Below are 25,346 nucleotides of genomic sequence, written 5' to 3' on the forward strand. Positions count from 1 at the left end.
CAAGTCAGACATCGTCTGTTACCACACGACTTGCACCATCCTGCAGTTGAACAGCTTTTATTAGAGGAGACGTCAGCTCTCACAAATAAGTCTTTCAGACTTGCTGGTCTCCGAAAAGCTAAGACAGGAGGATTGGGAAAGATCTTGGATAATTTTGGGTGATTGGCAATAGTTTGCCAATTGGCACGGATTAAACGTGAAAGGTTAGTGAAGGCGGGATTGTATGTTAAAACAAACGGAACTATTTTGTTGCGCCTCTTCTGTTTGTACTGTAATAGGTCATTGCGGCTGTTGTTATTAGCACGCGCAAATCCCTTATCTATGTCCAATTTCTTATAACCTCGTTTGGTCAAAAAACCGCGAAGTTCCTGTAACCTTTTAGTGACAGCCTCCTCAGAGGAGCAAATCCGCTTTACTCTGAGAGCTTGACTGTACGGGATACTTTTTGTACAGTGTTTGGGATGACAGCTTTGGGGAGAAAGGTACTGATGTTTATCTGTGGGTTTACAGTAGAGATCTGTTGATATGACACCGTCCTTAATAGATGTAGTAGTGTCTAAGAAAGATATTTTGGAGTCGGAAATTTCATATGTAAATTTAATTGACTGGTGTGCGTTGTTTGCATGTCTGATAAAATCATCCAATTTTTGTTGGGATTCAATCCATTTCATGTCAACATCATCGATGAAACGGAACCAAGACAGAGGTTAGGATAAAGATGTTGAAATAATTTGTTTCTCTAATTTTACGCCAATATTTTCATGGGAAAATTAGAGAAACAAATTATTTCAACATCTTTATCCTAACCTCTGTCTTGGTTCCGTTTCATCGATGATGTTGACATGAAATGGATTGAATCCCAACAAAAATTGGATGATTTTATCAGACATGCAAACAACGCACACCAGTCAATTAAATTTACATATGAAATTTCCGACTCCAAAATATCTTTCTTAGACACTACTACATCTATTAAGGACGGTGTCATATCAACAGATCTCTACTGTAAACCCACAGATAAACATCAGTACCTTTCTCCCCAAAGCTGTCATCCCAAACACTGTACAAAAAGTATCCCGTACAGTCAAGCTCTCAGAGTAAAGCGGATTTGCTCCTCTGAGGAGGCTGTCACTAAAAGGTTACAGGAACTTCGCGGTTTTTTGACCAAACGAGGTTATAAGAAATTGGACATAGATAAGGGATTTGCGCGTGCTAATAACAACAGCCGCAATGACCTATTACAGTACAAACAGAAGAGGCGCAACAAAATAGTTCCGTTTGTTTTAACATACAATCCCGCCTTCACTAACCTTTCACGTTTAATCCGTGCCAATTGGCAAACTATTGCCAATCACCCAAAATTATCCAAGATCTTTCCCAATCCTCCTGTCTTAGCTTTTCGGAGACCAGCAAGTCTGAAAGACTTATTTGTGAGAGCTGACGTCTCCTCTAATAAAAGCTGTTCAACTGCAGGATGGTGCAAGTCGTGTGGTAACAGACGATGTCTGACTTGCCAACAAATACTGAATACTCAAACATTTACTTGCCACTCCACTGGGTCTGTGTACACTATATTTTGTAATGTAACTTGCAAAACACAGAATGTTGTATACCTTCTTCAGTGTCGATGTGGCATGCAGTATATTGGCGAGACAGAACAGCCTTTCAACAAACGCATGAATGGTCATCGAAGTGACTACACCTGCAAGCCCGACCTCCCCGTAAGTCGTCATTTGAGATCACCTGGGCACGCCCAAGCTGATCTCACAAACCTTACAATCACAATCATAGACCACAACGAGGGTTGGTCAAGGGCCGAAAGACTTGCTCGGGAAAGTTTTTGGATAAGAAAGCTAAGGACAGTTTCCCCAGAGGGCATAAATGAAAAAACATAGAATGAGTCACTCATTTTCCCTACCATCACTCATTTTTCTGACATCATTTGTTTCCAGTTACTCCGGCTTCCTTACTTGACTCTTACAGTTTTAAGGATTCTTTTTGGAATTTTACTAGTTTAAATACCAGGGTTCTTCTCATTTGGTAGGGATATACAAGTACGCATCCACATCCAACTTTTAACCTTAGCCCAAATTTACTATTATTTTTTCTTTTCATTATAAAACTGCTATTTATTTGGAATGATAAATACGCAGCCTCTGTTTGTCATATTTTACCAGCTTATATCGATCAGTGCTGTTCTTTTGGGAATGTATTTACACGCAGTTGTTGTAACATCTTAACTGACGTCATTTGGGAATTTTAAAGTTGTGCCAGTTCATATCTATAATTACTATTTTCATTTTAGGCATGTCTTTGAGTCGTTTTTTGGAAATTTTAAAAATTTATTAGCGTCTCTACATATGATGTTCGGGTGAAACTGTTTCACTTTTTTTTATTGTATAGAATTCAAGATTGCTATAGTTTAATAATCAGAATAGATTTATCTGATTCATTTTACATCGTGCTCATATTGATGAAGGATATCTGTTATCCGAAATATTTATAGTTACATTTGTTCGTTTATTGTCATTTTTTGGTGATGTTGTACCCTTTTAGACTGGTTATATATATATATATATATATATATAAAGCTTAGAAGTTACTTACGATTTAGTTCATATTTAAAATACCTGTTTTACATTGAAATGTGTTACGTCAAAATTAATGTAATAAGTGGTAAATAAATCACACTGAAAGCTTGACTTGGAAACACGACTTTAAAATACAAGAGATTCGGTCGAAGATTATGCCGACACTAGGCTATATAAACGCTTCATAGATACCAGTATTAGAAGACACGCGTTTCGTCTACAAAAGACTCGTCAGTGACGCTCGAATAAAAACATTTAAGTATACGAAGTTGAAGAGCATGGGGGCTCAAAATATTCCAAAAAAGTTTTGCCAATTACAGCTAATGTAATATATTCCTAAGGTAGAAAATCCTTAGTATTTCGAATAAAAACCCTTTTTTTTTTAAACAGTTAATTTATAATAAACGCATAAAACAAGACGTGGATACGCTTTAATAATGGGTAAAGGCTGTGAAGTCGTTGATACATAGGGCTGCTCAATGTACCTTTGAAATTTCAACCAAAAATGAAGATTTGGATCTTGCTTTACTGTCTTCGATACCAAATTGTTCTTGCAACATTATATAACATTTGACTTCTCTACCCTTTACACTAGCATTCCACATTCTAAACTGAAAGACTTCTTTTTCCAGAAACCAGTTTTTATCTTCATGTTCCGCTATAATTATAGATTATGTCCTCTCGCTAAATAAATTAAAGTTTAGTAACAATGTTGATGCATCTATCGAATCGGACTTAGAATGAAGAATACGACAGATGCAGTTGTCTGCTCATATTATGACTTACATCTAGAATTCGCCAATGAGTGTCGGTTGAAAACAAAACTTTATGACAAAAGAGATAATTTCAGCTTTCCAATTGTCGTATCCTCAATCCCGTCCTTTTTTCTGTCGATTGTGACATCACCAAATGAGATTCGTAATTCCATGAATTTGCAATTACCTTAAATAACATGACGGGTATACCCTTCTGGAGCACCTGAGATCAACCCTTGTTTTCGGTTATGTTCGTGTTGTTCGGTCTTTAGTTTTCTATTTAGTACTTTATGAACTTGTTTGTCTTGTCTTCGTCTTTTGTTTTTTCCATGACGTTGTCAATTTCTCTCGACTTACTAGTATGAGTTTTGAAGGTATTTTGAGCCTCTTTTTGATATACCATACAGACACGTTTTTTATTATTACAGACCTTGTGTTGTTATCCATATGTATTTTGATTTTTTCATAGTTTGCTTATTGTCTTAATTGACGTACGACTCAAACCTGCTTTTATTCATTACTATTGTAACTGATTATTAGGGAATAAAAGGCACATCCTGTCTATCAATCAAGCCTTTAAATTATGATAAGTACACTTTACACAAATAAATCCTTTGGTATATAATTTAAGTATTGTGTAGTGAAAGGTTTTATTTCTGATTTCTAGACAATATATTACATCTTATACACTCACGCTTTTTATCCTTCGTTTTGGATGGATCATCATGAATTTGGTCAGTCGTGTTTGATGTCATATTTCAGTATTTAATTTCTCTGACCCTGGACATGTACGTCTGAAATAAACACAAAAAAACTCTGATCTTTAGAACATGTTGAAAAGCTTAACTCCTTCGATGTTTGTTTAAACCTGGGATTAGTAGAAAAATAAACTGAACTTTTCTATATATTATGACCTACATTTTTTTATTAGTTTCATTTTTGCATTTTGCATCCCGGACCGGATGTTGTCATCTCGATTATTTAAGTTGTAATCAATTATGCCAATCATTGCTGTTCAATATAAAATAATGTGGTATGATTGCCAATGAGACAACTATCCACTGTGAGTGCCACCAAAGTTCAAATGAAGTGGATGTAAGCAATTATAGGCCAACGTACGGCTTCCAACACTGAGAAAAATCCATACGGTATAGTCGGCTATAAAAGGTCCCGACATGAAAAATATGAAAGAATTCAATTGAGAAAACTAACGGCCAAAACAATTTACGAAAACGAAATATGACCGACATGAACCAACGACAACCACTGAATTACAGATTCCTGACTTGGGACAGTCAAATAAAGGATGTGGCGGGGTTAAACATATTTGTAAGCGCGCAACCCTCCCCCTAACCTGGGACAGTGGTGTTACAGCACAACATAAGAACAAACAATAAAAATCAGTTGAAAAGGGTTTAACTCATCAGAACGATACAAAGCAGAAAAACATCTTACAAAAACACAGACCGCACGTGGCAGGGTATTTATACATCCATATACAAAGAACAGGTAGATTTATGAGTGCTAAGAAAATTTTAGTTCGAAAAGCTAACAAAGCAATGTATGAAATATTGAAAAAGGAGAGGTTGCACAACTTTTCAGTGAAATCTTAATATGATCTGTTTGATAATATTGTGAAGCCAATCCTACTATATGGATGTGAGATTTGGGGTTTCAGTAATACTGATATTATAGAAAGAGTGTATTTGAAATTTTGTAAATTATTATTAAATCTTAAGAAGTCGACACCTAGTTTTATGATTTATGGTGAACTTGGTATTTATTCCATGTCTTTATATATACAGCTGCGTATGGTTAATTTTTGGTAAAAAATGGTAAATAGTGTTGATAACAGGATTGCTAAAATATTATACAGATACATGTTCTTGAAGAATTCTGAAAACCAATTTAGGTCAGATTGGTTGAAATACGTTAAAGATGCATTAGATAGATGTGGATATAGCAATATATGGTTGTCACGAGGAAATTTTAATTCTAAATGGTTGGGTATTAGTTTAAAACAAAAGTTATTTGATCAGTTTCAACAGAAATGGAGAGCAGATATTGACTGTTCATCAAAAGGTTTGGCCTACAAATTGTTTAAACAAAAATTTGAATATGAAGAATATCTGAATATTTTAAGTGATAAAGATAGAATAACATATTGTAGATTTAGAACAGGAAACCACAAGTTACCCATCGAAACTGGTAGATGGAATAAAATTGAACGTAACTATAGATATTGTAATTTATGTCAATGTAATGAGATTTGTGATGAATTTCATTACATTTTGCAGTGTAGTTCTTTGGCACATTTGCGAGCACAATATTTGGATACTTTTTTCTTGCACAGAATTAATATACTAAAGTTTGAAAAACTATTTCAGTTAAAATACAATCAAAGTACTGAAGTACTGAACATCGGATGACCGCAGGTTCTTGTGTATGGTCAAAAGCACATGTCACAGAAACAGATCACATCTCTATACCTGAAACTGAGGTTAATTTACAGAGATTTTTTTTTCTGATACAAGTTCCTGCTTGGATGATGAATAAATGACAGGAAATTCAACCTCACCGTAATAACTATTATATTGTAGTGATACAAATCAGTATACCTTAGACTATTATACTAATATAATAATAGTTCCAGAGAATACACTGGTTTGTTGTTATATATTATATTAATATTACGGTTGCATGTATATATAATTTTCATCTATTTGTATATCATTCTATTCTACTATTATTATAGTGCAGTGCAAGTGCATGGTGGACACTCTTCTGTAAAAAAAATCAAAGCCTTAAAGGCTGTAAAAGCAATTGCTGCCATGTTAATGCTTTGTGGACTTTTATTTTTCATCCATATATATAAGAATTAAACCTGACAGGACAGGAGTGCTGACTAGTGAGAAGCAAGACGGTTTTAACTTTATATCAATAAAAGACTTTAGCAGGAAATCATTTTAAATATGTTTTATATTTCACAAGGAGACAACAAGTTTACCAGGCTAAAGTTGGGGTTAATTATACATGTGCTGAAACATATAACTAAAAAAAAAATCAATATGGATTGTCCCCTGGTAGTGTTTGTAACTGGGCAATAATTTCCTTTATTGATTTAATTTTAACAATTTTCATAATTAATTTAAATTAACCATTCAGTTAAAACATTTCAACTTTCCAGACGCAAATGTTGAAAAACGGGCAAGAAATAAAATATCTTACAAGACATAAACATGTAAAAAATAAAAATATATTTCAGCTTACTAAAAATATTTTCATAATGTTACTTTGACATCATTTCTTAAAACTAAGTCCCAAACATAATTGCTCAGTTGATATGTGTCATCCTCATGCGATACGAGATAACTATAATTCTGATGCAATCCCGAAAAGGGGGGTCATCACAAACAAACATGACATTAAATTGTCATTATACGAACTAGAACAAACAGCTCTATGTTGCTTTGATATTTATCAATTTTCAGGAAACATGTGAAATAAATTTCAGGTCCATTTCATTATAGTGCCTAACAAGATTGTGTGAGGTAGACGAAATTGACCTTAAAACGATCGTATTGTCTTTTGATGTCCAAAAATAGGCAGATCGGACATATAAGGACTTTATCTAATGACTACATAAATTTGGGATTTATTATTATTATAATATTCTAATGAAACTGAAAATTGTATTTTTTTGTTAGGATAAACAACAATTTTACCTGGCGTAGCCGTGCATAAAATGTTTTTCTGCGAAAAATGGCGTATTTAATGGAATAGAACGTTAATACAGTAAACTTTCTCTTTTTTCTCCGCAATAGGCTATCAAAAATAATTTATCTAATGTGTATGTGGAAAATTATGTGAAAAGATAAAAAGTGGCAATTGTTACCTTTCATACCTTAAGTTTCATTCATATGCCGCTATTATTGTTGTTGTTACCAATTATGTAAATCAATTGTATCTGATTTTATGCCCTTTATGGGCCCTGTAATTTGGAAAATACAAAAAAAAAAATCTATTCATTGATAAAACGTAATATGGACTGGTCCAGTGTCCAGTTTGCAGGTCATTTAATTTACTGTACACATTCATGCACGCTCTGATTTAATCGATATACTCGTACGAAAAAGCATGAACAGTTTGAAGCTAATCTAATAATAACTTAATCCAATCAAATTGCATAAGATTCAATAACAATGTCCAGTCCACATCATAATGCGTAATAGGGGTAAACTTGGTAGGGAGAAAATGACAGATATTTCAAGTTAATATTTATGCAATAACGAATTAAAATTTGTCAACCAAAAGTTTTGCTACAATTTCAAAAACATGTCGTTCTGTATGGGTATAGTTTTCGGATCTTTCATTAGCGTATTTAAGGCTATAAAAAGTTTGGGCTTCAAAAGTTCACACAATTATTGACCGTATACAGAAAATTCGTCCTTGTAAAACATTTAATAGTTCACAAATGATACGCGATTTTAAAGTAAAATTATTTCTTAAAACACTGCAAAAAATTTCATTCATATTGATAAAGTGGTATCGTCATAAAGTGCGTTGAAATGAACAGTGGTATAGCAAACATCGAATTTCCTCACAAAATGTTATCACACACTATAGTAAGGGGAGTCAGTTAAGTTTGTTTATTTTTAGATTACAGGTAATCATTTGACATTACGTATACAACCTGTGTGACCTGTGTAGTGATTTTGATTTTACGATAAATTCATGAATGAATGAACGATAATTTTATGAATGAACATGAGCACCTGACCTCTTTCTTAAACACCAATTAAACATATAAAACCGTATTTAAAAGGAGATAATTCAGTCAAATTTTCAGTACTAAATCAACAACTGAAATAATTCCATTTTTTGATGAAACATCGTACGAACGGAAAACGGAATCGCAGGTATAAAAATGCACTTTTTTCCCTTGTAATGACCGCGGATCTATAATTTTTATAGATCGGTTGAAATCCCAAAACTAATTTGCATAATGGAAATTTAGGCGATAGCAATACATCGGAATGACCTGAAGGTCATCCTCTGTAAAAATAAGTTCAAAAAGCTGTGCAAATTTATCAGGGTTATAACTTTTCAAGTGAGTCTTCCTGGTTAATCACCAATCTTCGCCACTACTGTTTATTTTATTTTATTTTTTTTCATCTCATCTTGTCATGTGAGTTTATATTATGTTATAATTTTTGATGAACTTCTTTGTACCATTGTAACTATATGGTGTTTGAGAAATAAAGAATCTTGTAATCTTTAGAGTACTCGCAGTTACTGACAGCTAGTTCAAAGCCAATAACAACTCATAAAAAAATATCATGTATCTAAGACTAAAATATCAATCAGTACACATACAACATTCAATGGATTTAATGTAAAGCCATCATTAACAGTCAGAGAAAAACATGACCTTGTGCAATTACAGTGTTGAATTGGTAGCCTTTTAGAATAAGTTTATTTTAAGGATTGATAAGTTTACCCGGATCGTATCTAAATTTCCGGGTTCGATAAACAACATCACCGTAAAATTTAGGATGTTCGAAAATTGTAAACTTATTAAAATAAATGATGCCGCGGCTTGTAAGGACAAAAAAGTATAACAAAAGCTTTGAATAATGCATATATAATGCATGTTTCAAAGCTGTAGTTTAATAACTTTTTGAGAATAAAGATTAAGTAAAAGTACTTAAAAATACGCAAAAATACCTAAGAATTACAATTTTCCCTGAATCAAAATTACAAAGATGACAATCCATATGACAACTTAATCACATAATTGTAGGATAAAGGAACATACTATAATAATTGTAAATATTTATTAGTTCTTTGAATTATGCCGGTGTTAAGAGTATTAAAAAGGTCGAATCATGGCAATGCTGTGAGTATTTACTTAACCGTCAGGAATGTCATAGTGTATACCCAATTAACGCCATTTTGGTTATACAAAACTTAATCTGATATATAATTTATATACGCTTTGGGCAATTTTAAGGGTGAACAAGATTATTTTTAACAAGACTTAGTAAAGACGATTACAACTGTTTATATCTTACATCTTACCTGAGCAAGTTTTAGAATCCATTGCAATACTAAATTATACACACTTTATCAGTTCAATAAGTTTTACAGGTAGTTTTATCTTGTATATGTAGATCATTCTGCTGTGGGATGAAGTATGTTTATTTTTTGATACAAAAAACATGATGAAAAAGAATAAAATATGTTTTTTTTCTGAGACCAATATAACTTCGACGTAAAGGGAGTAGAGACGGGTAACTCCAACATTCCTGTCATTTATCTTTTCTTATATTTACACCATGGACTATGTAGGGCTTTTTACATGATCCTCCAAAGTAAGGTTAAAATTCACCGTGTCATTTTATCGTATCGCATTCTGTATCACGACGAAAAGCCAATATCAGTCCCGAGGGCCGAAGGTCCCGAGGGCTGACATTGGTCGAGTGGTGATGCAGCATGCGATACGGACTTTGCCATGTATTGATCTGTTTATCATAGATTTTAACAATATCAGATTCATGATATATAAGGCCAACATATTTGAAAATCCAAAACTTTTTTAAACAATTGAAGCGGTTGTCAGGACAAAAAGGTCATGCTAAATCTTATACTTGTGAAGAACCAAACTCATTCCAAATACACGAACGACGAAATCATCAAAATGCTAGACTTTTTTTGATAGGTTGATATTTTAATAGATTAGTACTTTAATTGGTACTAATTTGGAAATTGTACATTTACCGATTGTGTCCTATTTCTGACTGATTGTTGACTCGCTCGACGCTCGCCCGACGCTCGCTCTTTTTGGAGTTTATCTCCTCATGTTAGGTTTTTATCTTGATTTGTATCTTCTTAATGGATTTATGACATTTAAACATTGGTACACTACTGGTACCTAAATAATGGTCCACATCCTGTAGATACTTATATTTTGAAAATACAAAATATCATGCTTTTTCAGACTGTTTGTGACGTCTTTACACTAAATCAGTAAGATATATACTGATTGATAGTTTAGTCTGTACTATTAACTGCCTAGTAAAAACGTACTAGTGACTTCCAAACATTTGTAAGGGTTTTCTCCTAACCCTAAGTCTAATCCCAAAACGCGACCATTCGTCGAAATCCAACAGACAGTTTATGTCACCACATGCGAAACTTGTTGCCGTTTATGTGAAATTGAGAATGGAAATGGGGAATGTGTCAAAGAGACAACAACCCGACCATAGAACAGACAACAGCAGAAGGTCACCAACAGGTCTTCAATGCAGCGAGAAATTCCCGCACCCGGAGGCGTCCTTCAGCTGGCCCCTAAACAAATATATATACTAGTTCAGTGATAATGAACGCCATACTAAACTCCAAATTGTACACAAGAAACTAAAATTAAAAATAATACAAGACTAACAAAGGCTAGAGGCTCCTGACTTGGGACAGGCGCAAAAATGCGGCGGGGTTAAACATGTTTATGAGATCTCAACCCTCCCCCTATACCTCTAGCCAATGTAGAAAAGTAAACGCATAACAATACGCACATTAAAATTCAGTTCAAGAGAAGTCCGAGTCTGATGTCAGAAGATGTAACCAAAGAAAATAAACAAAATGACAATAATACATAAATAACAACAGACTACTAGCAGTTAACTGACATGCCAGCTCCAGACTTCAATTAAACTGATTGAAAGATTATGTCTTCATCATATGAATATCAGGCACAATCCTTCCCGTTAGGGGTTTAGTATCATACCATCATAAAATATATGAGAAGAACATAACCCGTGTCATGCCAACAACTGGTTTTTAAATAAATGTGTTTAGTGCCGATGCAAAGACCCTATAAGTGAATCAATATTAACGCCAAAATATGCAATCTTTAATGACCTGACAACAGTATCGTAACTATATCCTTTCTTAATAAGTCTATTTATAGGTTTTGTTAGCTTCAGAGGTGAATACTGACATTTTTGTGCTTTATAAAGAATATTTCCATAAAAAAATGGATGTGAAATACCTGAACGTATAAGAAGTCTGCATGTTGAGCTATATTTACGAATGATATCCTTATACCGATGATAAAATTTAATAAATGTTTTGACTAGTTTGTGATATCGAAAACCCTGGTGTAATAATGTGTCGACAATTGCACCAAAACATCGATATAGTTGCAGCAAAGATTTGAAAAATAATTGATTGTAGAATACTTAACGATTAATCATTGAGTTATGATTCAGAGAATTGGTTTGTATCGATGGTTTACATTCAGATAATTGGTATGTACCGATGGTTTTCAATGAAAATCGGTATGTACCGATATGGTTAGGTAAAATATGAATATATAAACTTGCATATAACATTATGCTTTATTGTAACATGAATGGTAATTTTTCCTTTGATCTTCGAGTGAGTTAACTTCGGTTATTTTTAGAGGAGTGTGTTAATTAAATGATTTTTTAGTTATTGCACTCTCCAGTCCCGCCGTGTGTCGCTTGTCATAGGAAAAGCAAAGAATGAGGAGCTTAGACCAGTGCTCTAACTTCTATCTCAAAAGTTGTTATTTCACTGTCTAGCTCCGCCTCCTTGGCCTAATAATCTCTGAAATCAATGACCATAAAATGTCCTAATGAATGTAAACAAAATGCATACACAACAATATATAAAAAACAAATCGAGAAAAGGGGGGGTGAGGGTGCTTACCCTAACACTAGCCAAACTTGTAAACCTAACCCTAAATTAAAATGGTTCCCTATACATTGTACTTGAAACAAATGAATGCTCGAGGAGAGCTACAAAAAGGAATAACGTGGTCTGTAAACGAAGAGGCGATATTGATAAGTTGGTGGATACTTGTTTTTATCGTGACAATATAAATATTCCAAAAAAATTGAGTGTGGTTTAGTATATATGTATCCGTCTTTTCGTAAGTGAAAAAAATAGAAATAAAATGATGAATTTTCTGATGTGTATTTTTCCAATTGTTTTGTTTGTATGAATATGTAGTCTCCAATGCTCTTTAAATGTATTTAAGAATGAATGCTTCTTTTCGTAATTTTATTGGGGTGTAAAAGTGTTGACCAAAGCACATTTTGTATGAAGCGCTAAAAATGTGTGCACGATCAACACTTAAACACCCAAATAAAATTACAAAAAGAAGCATTCATTTCTTATAATAACATTTTTATGCTAATAAGACCATGACAAATTTTTTTATCAAGTTTTTTTTTAATTTACCTGTGCACATTTTTGTGGAAGCACGTGTCATCACGAATGTAACATTTCATTTTGATATAAAGGTTCACTTTTGAATGACGCGCGATTGTTGTTAGCCAATCAAACTAACGGATTCTCGTGAAAAATACATGTAATGTAATTATTTTGCTTTGTTAGTCTATTGATCGAGACAAAGGTTGAGATCTCATTGTTGTTTAAAACTCGCCACATATTCCAATGATCAGGGTCATTGTCAGTGGTTCAAGTCTCAAGTTCAAGTTCAAGTTCAAGTTCAAAAGCTTTATTTATAGACGAAATCAGTATACAGAAAACATAAGCTCTATTGAGCTTTTATATCGTCTCAACAGTGGTTTTGTCATTAAATACTCCCTCTACAAAGTGGCCGGGAAATTTAGTGTTTCAATTTTCAGTCCTTCCGTCCTTATATCTTCTGAAATCAAACAGTTGTCAAGAATTTGTTATCGTCATTTCTGCAGATATTGATATGATAATCTGTAAATTATTGTTTAATCATGACAGATATAATTAGTGTTTCATTCCGGTAGAATACATTGTAATAGAAGAACGGCCTTGTACTTTCACAATTTCTTAAAATTGTACTTGTCAATTTATTATTTTAGTAATGCATGTAGATCTGGAACTGAATTTTGATACATTAGTGTACAATTGAGACTAACAGATGGAGTTTGCGTTTCGTTGTAAGTGACCGAATTTTCAAGAAATGTTTATACATTTGTTTAGTTTATAATGATGAGTTACAGATAGATTTTGCGTTTCGTTCTGGTTCACGGAATTTTCAGGGAATTACGACCGACGGTCATTAAAACTTGTACTACTTATCCGCACTGTTTGCAATTCCTGCAGATTGGTTGATGTTTTGTTCATTAAAGTGTTATAATAATTTACAGATCGAGTTGTACATTTAAGTTTCATAAGTACTCACAGATCGACTTACGTCTTGTTTCGATTAACCAGATTTTCACAGAATTACGAAGGTTTTTTTTTAGTTTAAGTAATCCCGTTTCATAGAATTTTTTTTAACAATCCTGACTATAAGTGTTATACATTTGCATTTTCTTTGATCCTTTGGGGGATAGTTGTCTCATTGGCAATCATACCACATCTCCTTATTTTTATATGGAACTATCGAAAAATGCCCTTCAACAGCAAATAAGGAACTAGTCTTTCTGATATCAGTAAACATTTAATTAATTTTTCTCACGTAATCTTGCATTTATCGAAGAATGGCAATGTCCAATTATGAGATCTTTCCGTTGATATTGATGAATTCAAAAAGCTTTAACCGAAATGATAGTTTGCATATTTCTATTAGTAAGATGTCTTATATAAAGATATGATTCAAATATGTTTAAATTTGTGGTAAACCTGATGCCATATTTTAAATATATTAAAACACTTATGTAAAATCACCTAAATAATAATTCGTTGACTTGTAGACTTGTAAAAAGTAAAATCACAAAAATACTGAACTCCGAGGAAAATTCAGATAGGAAAGTCCCCAATCAAATGGCAAAATCAAAAGTTCAAACACATCAAACGAATGGATAACAACTGTCATATTCCTGACTTGGTACAGGCATTTTCTTATGTAGAAAATGGTGGATTGAACCTGGTTTTATAGCTAGCTAAACCTCTCACTTGTATGACAGTCGCATCAAATTCCATTATATTGACAACGATGCGTGAACAAAACAAACAGACACAATAGGTAAAAATGTCAAAAATAGGGGTACAGCAGTCAACATTGTGTTATCATCTTAATCACTATAAAAAAAAAACAAATGTAACGAAGAAACACAAAAAGGCATACATCAAATTTAACATCCTCATTTTGCTTATATTATACGATTTTATTTATCTATGTAAAATCCACCCATAAACTAAAGGATGGAAGGTTTTGGCTTATGAGACAACTATCTGACAAATATGAGAATAAGGAGACGTGGTAGGATTGCCAAGGAGACAACTATCTAACAAATATAAGAATAAGAAGACGTGGTATGATTGCTTATGAGACAACTATCTAACAAATATAAGAATAAGAAGACGTGATATGATTGCTAATGAGACAACTATCCAACAAATATAAGAATAAGAAGACGTGGTATGATTACTTATGAGACAACTATCTAACAAATATGAGAATAAGAAGACGTGGTATGATTGCTTATGAGACAACTATCTAACAAATATGAGAATAAAGAGACGTGGTATGATTGCTTATGAGACAACTATCTAACAAATATGAGAATAAGAAGACGTGGTATGATTGCTTATGAGACAACTATCTAACAAATATGAGAATAAGAAGACGTGGTATGATTGCTTATGAGACAACTATCTAACAAATATGAGAATAAGGAGACGTGGTATGATTGCCAACGAGACAACTATCCAACAAATATGAGAATAAAGAGACGTGGTATGATTGCTTATGAGACAACTATCTAACAAATATGAGAATAAGGAGACGTGGTATGATTGCCAACAAGACAACTATCCAACAAGTATGAGAATAAGGAGACGTGGTATTATTGCCAACGAGACAACTATCTATCAAATATGAGAATAGGAAGACGTGGAATGATGCCAATGAGACAACTATCCAACAAATATGAGAATAAGAAGACGTGGTATGATTGGCAATGAGACATCTATCCAACAAATATGAGAATAAGGAGACGTGGTATGATTGCCAATGAGACAACTATCCAACAAATATGAGAATAAGGAGACGTGGTATAATTGCCAATGAGACAACTATCTAACAAATATGAGAATAAGAAGACGTGATATGATTGCCAATGAGACAACTATCCAACAAATATGAGAATAAGAAGACGTGATATGATTGCCAATGAGACAACTATCTTACAAATATGAGAATAAGAAGACGTGGTATGATTGCTTATGAGACAACTATCCAACAAATATAAGAATAGGAAGACGTGGTATGATTGCCAATGAGACAACTATCTATCAAATATAAGAATAACGGACGTGGTATGATTGCCAATAAGACAACTATCAAACAAATATAAGAATAACGGACGTGGTATGATTGCTTATGAGACAACTATCTAACAAATGTAAAAATAAGGAGACATGGTATGATTGCTTATGAGACAACTATCTAACAAATGTAAAAATAAGGAGACATGGTATGATTGCCAACTATAAAACAAAGTCTAAATGAAGCGGATGTAAGCAATGTCTTTATTATGCTATGCACCAATCAAAAGTTATGTGTTTAGTCAAAATGCTATAAACAAAAAAATAATGCAGATTCGATCAAATCAATTAAGAAAGCAACATATTGGGATTCTGAGCGTTATATTTATCGCACATAATAAAAAAGAGGTTAATATAATTTAGGTTCATATATAATTAATATAGTTTTGCTCTAACCAAAAGTAATGTTAAGCATTAAAACAAGCGCAGTTTATGATTGATAAACAGAAAAAATAGTGGTAGGGTCATTAAAATTGTCCATAAACCCCAATCATTAGCTAGAAAAGGGCATTGCAAATGACAGAAGCAATAATTTTTGCATGTTCATAACTTCCGTTCTATAATTCAGCATTGAATAGAGGAAAAAGTCAAGGCACAGACCATGATTTATCAACATTGTAGCTAAGGACAGAAATTCTTCATGCACGACATTTATTTAAATTATGTTATTCACGGTATGTATTTTGAATTTTGTTTATTGAAAGATATTTTCCTTTGAAAATTAATGTAGACTAAGTGTTTGATATTTAAAGGGTGTATCTATTTTCAACATAATTGTTATTTTTCGCCTGAGGGATTGAAGTTAATTTACAGTAGTAATGTAAATTTCCGTATAAACCTATCTAAATGCTTAATTACAATTTAAGAATACCTGTTATTTTTGTCTTATCACTGAACTGATACATCATCAGTTTTTTTTTTCTTTCGATCTGTCTGAATTTTTTTTTTTTGCAGTCCATATATATGCAATATTTCTTGCAAAGTTATCAAAATATCTTTGTGTGTCCCTGGTAATGTGTGTATGTATTTGACGATGAGATTTTCGTGCAGATTATGACACTATTTGTGAAATGTTTGTCCTTTATATCCAGAAGTTTGATGATATTACCTCGAATTCCTATTCTCCAATTCAGAAATGTATGGTGATATCTAACAAAGAATTCTATTAGATCCGTTACTTTGGCACGCAATGAACTTGTTGTGATGTATGAGGTTTTGCTCCGTATCGTAGGTCTCAGCTGGGACTATTATACTGTTAGTATAATAGTCCCAGGTCTCAGTATGACTTTAGATGATAAAAAACAGTTAAAAAAAATAGTTTAAGCGCTAATTTTGCACTGGGTTTTGGTCAGGTAAGTGTAGGTATTTTGTACGATATATTATTACACGATATCCCTAATATTTGTCGTTAAATTTCACTATATAATTTAATTATGATTTTAAATTATGAATATCATCTTCATTGAAATAAAATTTTATATCGAAAATAAGAAAATGGAATATATGGAGTAAATTTCGCTGTGAAGACAAATCTAATGTCCACCAATGTTTCCATGATCTCTCTTGGATTCTCGTTTCCCGGGGGTCATGTTAAAACAAAAACAGCTATTACAATGTTTTTATTTCGACTGAGGACATCGTAACTTTTAGGAAAATCCTAAGTCACCAACTTTAGGACCAAATTTAGGACATATCTTATCTTAGGAGACTTTCGTTAACCTGACTTTTAGAACTAATTTAAGTTGTGTCCTAAGACCACCCTAAGACACGTCCTAGTCCTGAGACAGCTTCGTTGACACGGCCCCTGGTTAACATCTTTCTAATTATTTATCTTTTGTCGAAATAAGTATTATAGTATAATATATTATTATTTGTATTTCACACATGCTTTATTCAATATTTGTTATCATTGTAATGGTATCTTCATTCATTCATTCATGCTACAAACATGACCACCGACATTTAATTAGTCATACTGTAGTGTGAATTTAAGTGATAGTCTTGGATTATCATCGATGGCTGCTACATAATTTTGAGGAATATATACTTTCAGAATTTTTCAAAAAGGTAAGTATTTTCTACCCCAGGAATAGATTAGCTTAGCTGTATTGGCAAACATTTTCAGAATTTTGGTCTTAAATGCTCTTCATTTAAAAATGTATTTACTGGTGCGGTACGTTTTTTCTATACATTCGATAAACATAACCTGACACAAAACGTGTTCATAAGATCAAAACTACACATGCATGTATACATGTATATTCACATGGGATAAATTTAAAAACTTTTGGCGGAAAATTTGAAAAAGTAAAAGTAATTTTGAATTGTTTTGAATTTTTCTAACACCTTTTTATCCACGGGCCTCTTACAGCTTACAAAACGGTTCGGGTTATTTTGTTCAATTTTTTTTTTTGAAGACCGCTTAGTTTATAATATATTGAATAAGGGGTGAACAAAATCAGATGAACCAAATGAATGACTTGAAACCGAAAGTGTTTAAAAAATAAAATAAAATGTACAACGTTGCATTATGATAGTTATCTCATTCAGAAATATTCAACCATGAAAGATACTAAATACTTTTATTATATATATGGCTGTACATTTTCTGATTTTTTTCGTTGTCTAAAAGCAGATAATAAATTTAGTGTAAAACATGGACTTTTGTCTAGTTTAATATCTTAAGCAAATACTAGAAAATTGGTGATGGATCAAAAAGTCAAATAATAAAACAAAATATATATATAATTGTTGAATTTTGATATCAGTCAACACAATGATTTCATCAACACCAGCGATGTCAATATATCATCCTCGGCCGTTGACATCGGTGAATATCATATCTCTTGTATGGATAAATCGTTGTATAAACCTCATCAAAAGTCAATAATTGTATATAATATGAAGGTACATTGGAAGCATTTAATGTGATATTTTTTGCAATAGCATGATATACACAAAGCTGGGATTTTTTAAAGATTACTATACGGGTATGGATTTTGCTTATTGTTGAGGGCCGTACGGTGAAATATTATTGTGTTCATATCCTTGTCCTTTGGTCTTTGGTAATTAGTCGTCTCATTTGCAATACTACCACCTCTCCTTAATTTTTAATGCATATTCCAATATCTATGTAAAATAGAAATGATCACAGACGAGTAGAATGTATTTCGTTCGGAAATGTTACAGTGTTTGTGGTTGCAGTTGATGAAACTACTGATTTTTCTATAAACTCCTTATTAAATAATAAGGGATTTATATTTTTAAGACAACAGCAAAATATATCTTTGAAAATTTTGCGAAACTTCACACTGAGAAAACACAAAATTGCTAAATTAATCGGACAAGTAACTTGAAATATAATATGACCAACACCGACTAATTCCTCGTGTGTATCTGTAAATCGTATGCCTTTTATTCTGCTGATCAAAAATGTTGTTTGCAAGATTGCTTCAGTAACTACTATAAATATCATAATTAAAATGACGGCAAAGTCGAGGCGTTCTAAACCACCAGTCTGGGATTGCGAAGAGTTTAATTTCCTCCAATGTTGAATTTCCTTGGACTTTCTGAGAAGTAGTGTGGTAAAAATAACAAGCGTCATGCATGGTACAAATACTAAAATTCCTATTCTGAGCGCATATTCCGAGTCGGTTCTGACTTTTGCTGACCTCAAACAGCCAATTACTGTCTTATTAGTCCGCTTTCGATATTCATAAAATTGTTCATAACTAACTTTAGTAAATAAATCCATTTGAGAACCAATACTTACGACAAAAATAAGGACACTAAAGATGATTCCATTTCGGAAACGACATATCCTTTGTGCTTTAAGAGGAAATGCTACTACAATGAAACGTTCAATTCCAAGACCTACTGTCAAATGAAGGGAGGTTATGTGTAGAATTTCTGGAATAAATTTCTGTGTGTATTCAAAAACATAGCACCATGACAAAGTTAAATATCCATTGTCTTTCTTAAGACCAAAAACATATACGTTGAATGGTATCGGAATGAAACCAGTCAATGCATCTGCTAACGCTATAGCAATCACGATTACATGGGTGGATTTTTTGAACTTCCCTTTGATTAAAGTTGTAATCAGCAAAATGTTTAATGTAATGACGATGGTGCTTATAAATGGAGACACAATCCCATAATAAATGTACAAATTACTTTCTAAATATTTGTCCAATGTAACTAATCGAACACCCACTTTTGGGTGAGTTGTTGGTGTATTATTTAAGTTGTTTAGTCGCCCCGTTCCATTAAATATTGCAGGTCTAGTTGGTCTTGGTGAAAATGCTGACATACTGTTAAGTGCCTATCAAAAATTAACGTTTTAGTCCAAATGACAAGCTTAATAATTAAACACGTAGAAGTTGACAACTCAACAGTAGATTATTTTATATCAAAGCCGCAACAAGGACAGTTCTAGCGGATATGTTAACCTTCAATATGGATAGAAAACTGCATTTCATTCCGGATCCGTTTGATATCTTCTTACTAAGCATGCTAAGGATAAAGAAAATGATTAAAAATATAAATAAGAAATTAGAATAAATCAACTATATCTAATATGCTTAATGTTGTGTTTTAAATAACAGTTTTGTTGTACTTTTAGTTATGCTTTAATTTAAATTGTGCTTCAGTTTCAGCAGGTTAAGTTGTGCTTAAAATGTTTAGTAGTGCTTTGCATGTAATTCACATTGACTGTTCTGTATTAATGCATTTTAATATATGCTGCTTAAATCCTTTATCTGCAAGCTCCCTATTTTATTTTATGTATATGCTATTTGTATTCGGTAAAAAGAGTTTATGTTTACATTGTTATATGTGACCGAATCAAAATAAATCTGTTGTATTCCTAGTCTTATCAAAAAAGTTGTCTAAAATATATTTCATCAGCAACTTTAAATGACCGCAAAGTGGATGCAATCTAAACTACAGACTAAGATTGTGAAGAGTGTTATTTACTCCAATGTTCAATGTCCTTCAACTATCTGGGAAGTAGTGTAGAAAAACTGTCATAAGAGGGGGAGGGTTTGGCGCCAGCAAACATGTTCAACCCCGTCACATTCTGTATATGTCTGTACCAAGTCAGGAGCCTGTAATTTAGTGGTTGTCGTTTGTTGCTGTAGATCATGTTTGTTTTTCGTTTATTATTTTGTACATAAATCAGGCTGTTAGTTTTCTCGTTTCAACTGTTTGTCATTTCTGGGCCTTTTAAAGCTTACTATGCGGTATGGGTTTTGCTCTTCGTTGAAGGTTGTACTGTGACCTATAGTTGTTAACTTCCATACGTCATTTGGTCGCTGGTGGAGAGTTGTCTCACTGGCCATCATATCACATCTTCTTAGCTTTATACAATAGTCCGCCTTTGATAATTGTTCAATACTAACAATTGTAAATAATTCAATATTTGACAACAAGACACCGGCTGATAATAATAACAGTAAGCCATCAAAGCAAAGGCAGCCTCGATCTCAGTAAAATATTTACCACGATTCAAACTGATGATCACTTAAAACAAAAAAGTAACGGCTTACCCAAAATGATGATCACTTAGAACCTGGACAAGACAACAGCATATATATTTATCTTTATGGACATTGGTTGTCCTTTTCATATCAAATTAGTTATTGTTTTGATGAGTGGTATGATATTGTTGGCTAGTGTACTTTTTACAGAGTTTAAATCAAATTCAATCTAAATACAAAACATTTCGTATGTTCAACGCTGAAACTAATTCTTTCACAATACGGTTAAAAATACACAAGTTGTGTAAGTTAAACTGTTAAAACCACATATCACAATATATAGGTAGCAATAACTTACCCGTTAAACCGTCTTGTTTGTTATGTAAAAGTAACTTGAACTTCATCTGCTATGTTTTAGTTGCGTCATGTGTCACCAATGTTATGATGCATATCCTTAATTAGTGCTATGTTTTAAGTCGTTATTTACAAAACATTGAGAATTTCTGTGGTAACGAATTGTATAATAGAGATATAAATCTAGTGTATTTCCCTCAAGTAGTATGTAACTAATTCCTCATTTTGATATTCTTGTTAGAATATATTTTAATTATATCCGCTTATCAAACGTAGTTTAAATGATTGATACTGGTTTCTGTCTCAATGAATTAAATTGACGTTCCAAAGAACTGTTATACAGATTGATAGATATTTAAAAAAGGGACATATTTCGACTCGCTAAATCGTTTGACCTTGTTATGAATAAAAGGTGATGTAAGGCAAACGCCATTGAGACAGCAACCCAATGACAAAAATTCCCAAAGACATTTATGTGGCAACTTAGTTTTCTACATTAGACAGACATGTATGTGGCAACTTACAGTTTTCTACATTAGACAGACATGTATGTGGCAACTTACATTTTTCTACATTAGACCTACATGTATGTGGCAACTTACAGTTTTCTACATTAGACAGACATGTATGGATGAAAAACAGTAAACACAAAACAGAACATTGAAGTTCTACAATTTTTCTTTAAACTTTCTAATTTAGAGGATGATAGAATAGTTCAGACTATCCATGAAACTAGTAAGACGAAACAACGTTCATAGCATTCACGTGTATTAGCATTACTGAGAAAATGTGAATAATACTATTTGAACAATCTCAAAATAACAACCATAGCTACATATTGCCCAAAATAAATTGACAGTTATAGATCGTGAGAAATCGGTAGCTGATGTTTTTTACTACAAAAATTGTGAAAATGAAAACAAACTCAGACCATTTAGAAGGTTTAAAGGGAAACTTCGCAAAAAAATGAAAAAATGATATTATATATAGATATAGGAAGATGTGGTATGAGTGCCAATGAGACAACTCTCCATCCAAGTTAAAATTTATAAAAGTAAACAGTTATAGGTCAAGGTACGGCCTTCAACACGGAGCATTGGCTCACACCGAACAGCAAGCTATAAAGGGCCCCAAAAAATTACTAGTGTAAAACCATTCAAACGGAAAAACCAACGGTCTAAGCTATATAAAAACGAGAAACACTTATTATGTTCATTATGTATAAAAAAGCACAAATTCATAAATATTAAAGTTTCATTCTGCTAGATAAGAGATCACCATCGATTTTAAATTGAGAGTATCTATTCTGCATGCGGCCATTTTGTCATCTTCCCGGTTTACGAAACCACTTGATATCTATAAACCACAAAGGACCAAAACCAGCAGTAACCTAACGTAGTCGTAATTGAGTGTCGATATCTTGTCAAGCGTACGGTTGTTTTATTCGACAAGGAAAGCATAAACAGTTAACCGGGTCACACAAATGATTATAATAGACATGGTTGTGCAACCTTTCCTAATTACCTTGATACGGAAAATGTAATTATTTTTTTAAATAACTATGGTCTGTCGTTTTTGAAACAAGAAATTTAAATGTGAATTAGTTAAAAAGTCAAAGTTCAAATCAAAAATAAGTGTTCCATGTAAGATTGTTTTCGAAAATCTAATTTGTTCATAATTCTTTCAGTTTAATGTAATAAACTTATTTAAATAAATTCGGACCTTCCCTTATCTGATCACCAGCATGGCTAAAGGAATTATTCCCAGAGGTATTGTGAGGTGACACGTCCAGGTATTCAAGCGATTTCCTGTCGTGCTAAAAAATTCTTATTACACAATTACACAATGCAAGTTCATGCATCGCTTCACTTCTGAGGGTATTGTTCAGTGTGAATGTAGGACAGAAAGTCACAGGACAAAAAGTCACAGACAAAAAGTTACGGACAAAAAGTCACAGGACAAAAAGTCACAGACAAAAAGTTACGGACAAAAAGTCACAGGACAAAAAGTCACAATTCAGTTTTGAGATTATTTTTCTTTAAACAAGAAAACACTAATTTAAAAAATTAATTTTTTGCTTTTTCTTGAACTATTATATATGAAGCAACTTTGTGTAATTAAAATTTATTCAATAAATATCAATAATGATCAAATATTTGTTATGAAAACAAAATGTCAAAGTGGCTTGGTACTTAAATGGCTTCATTGTGCCAAGAAATATATCCTTTGCATGATTAAAATTTAATAAATTTTCATTTATCAAGGCTCATGAACAATTTTCTAAACTTAAAAATGAATATATGTAATAAAAAGAAAATAATTCAAGATCTTTTTCTTATATATTCAAACAATCGTCAACAAATTATTTGTGACTTTTTGTCCTGTGACTTTTTGTCCTATCAAATTTGTGACTTTATGTCCTGTGACTTTCTGTCCGTTTACCGATCAATGTACACGGCCAATAACTTGTAACTTTCCATTTCAAAACTACCAGGTGTAATGTACATCTTTGTCTTGCGTGTCCGATAGTGATATACTATAGTCATTACTTAACTCATACGCTTGTTTACAAATAACATTTCTGGTGTAAAGAATGATATTTATGAAAATCTAAATAATTCCAAAAAAAAGATTTATAAAATAAAAATCTATTTACATATTTTCCAAGGGTAAATTGGGGAAAATGTAAGTATATACTCGTTGTCAATAATTATGGACATTTTGAAACATACAAATATTGATTTAACAAAAATGTACGCACTTGTCGATCATTGGTTTATACGCCTAGATAGAAAGTTACGGAACTATAGATAGCCGCAATTTAAAGGAAAATATAAACATGTATATTGAATATAGGAGAGAAACATCCAGAACCAATCTGAATTAAATACAGGTCGATATCTAACTTGCTTTGGTTCATCGATGTTATGGACATAGTAAAATCACAGATTTATATTTCAATTAGATTGTTCTCGAACAGTTTAAGAAATTCGTCATCATCACAATTGTTGATAATAATGTATAATAATGTAAACATGGTTCTGTTAGTACCTTATGTCAATTTTCCTGTTCCGACATGCATGTTATATATATGCCACTGGACGTACACTAATGATCCCCAAAAAGCCTATATTTGAACTGGGACTATTATACTAACTAGACTAAGTGTATAATAGTCCCAGATTTGAAGAAATAAAGGAACTTCACTCCGGATAGACTGATAGTAGTTGTATTAACGTCTGATCAGCTAGGGGGTTTATTAATTTATTTAGTTAGCTTGTGGGGGAATAAACCATTCCCAATATTGCACTTATGGATAAAAAAATATTAAATGAGAGTAATATAAGAGAAAATATAAATACGAAAAGTCGCATATCTGGTAGAAAAAGTCCCACCAGCTATAGGATTTTACGTACAATTGTCGTTCTTAATCGAAATAACAGACAGTCGTTAAGATACATGCATGTACGCTGTGATAAAAAGTGGAGGTCAAGTCTATCGAAAGTTACAAAATAAGATCGTTGTATTTATGAATTTACAAGAAGAATTCTGTTCTTGGACGTAGTTTTCTTATTTTTTTTAGTTCAGTGATTTAAATTGAGAGAAAAATCTAGTCAGAATTTAAATCGTTCCGGCAATCCCCCACCTAAGACTCCTTTAAAATCATGAATGGTCATGCTTCACAATCATCAGAATTTTCTTTGCATTGGTACATTCTGTATCGGTAGTGATTAAGCTATAACAGAGCTATTTGTATAATACCTGTATGTGGTTAGGTGACGTCCCATGAGGTCTTACGTATACAGGTTCACATTTATAATGGTTTCTGATATAACAAGGTTTTATGAAATTCACACTTCTGCATG

The 25,346-nt window shown here is 32.6% G+C and overlaps 1 protein-coding gene and 1 long non-coding RNA gene across 2 annotated transcripts; both read right to left on the reverse strand.

The window, feature by feature from the left end:
* Window positions 1-4,036: 4,036 nt before the first annotated feature.
* Window positions 4,037-9,490, reverse strand: LOC127728740 (uncharacterized). Its single transcript, XR_007994347.1, has 2 exons — window positions 9,428-9,490; window positions 4,037-4,140 (listed from the first exon to the last, which is right to left on the reverse strand). It is a non-coding gene; the product is annotated as an uncharacterized LOC127728740 (long non-coding RNA).
* An 8,741-nt stretch (window positions 9,491-18,231) lies between these two features.
* On the reverse strand, window positions 18,232-21,531 carry LOC127728711 (sex peptide receptor-related protein 2-like). Its single transcript, XM_052236348.1, has 2 exons — window positions 21,485-21,531; window positions 18,232-20,161 (listed from the first exon to the last, which is right to left on the reverse strand). The coding sequence occupies exon 2, from the start codon at window positions 19,956-19,958 to the stop codon at window positions 18,795-18,797; it is 1,164 nt and encodes a 387-aa protein (XP_052092308.1). The 5' UTR covers window positions 19,959-20,161; window positions 21,485-21,531; the 3' UTR covers window positions 18,232-18,794.
* Between the last annotated feature and the right edge of the window lie 3,815 nt (window positions 21,532-25,346).

This window comes from Mytilus californianus, unplaced genomic scaffold (genome assembly GCF_021869535.1).
Source record: "Mytilus californianus isolate M0D057914Y unplaced genomic scaffold, xbMytCali1.0.p SCAF_2, whole genome shotgun sequence".
Taxonomy (NCBI): domain Eukaryota; kingdom Metazoa; phylum Mollusca; class Bivalvia; order Mytilida; family Mytilidae; genus Mytilus; species Mytilus californianus.

Coding starts and splice junctions, on each gene's coding strand:
- LOC127728711 (XM_052236348.1), bottom strand. CDS start 19,958: ATGTCAGCATTTTCACCAAGACCAACTAGACCTGCAATATTTAATGGA.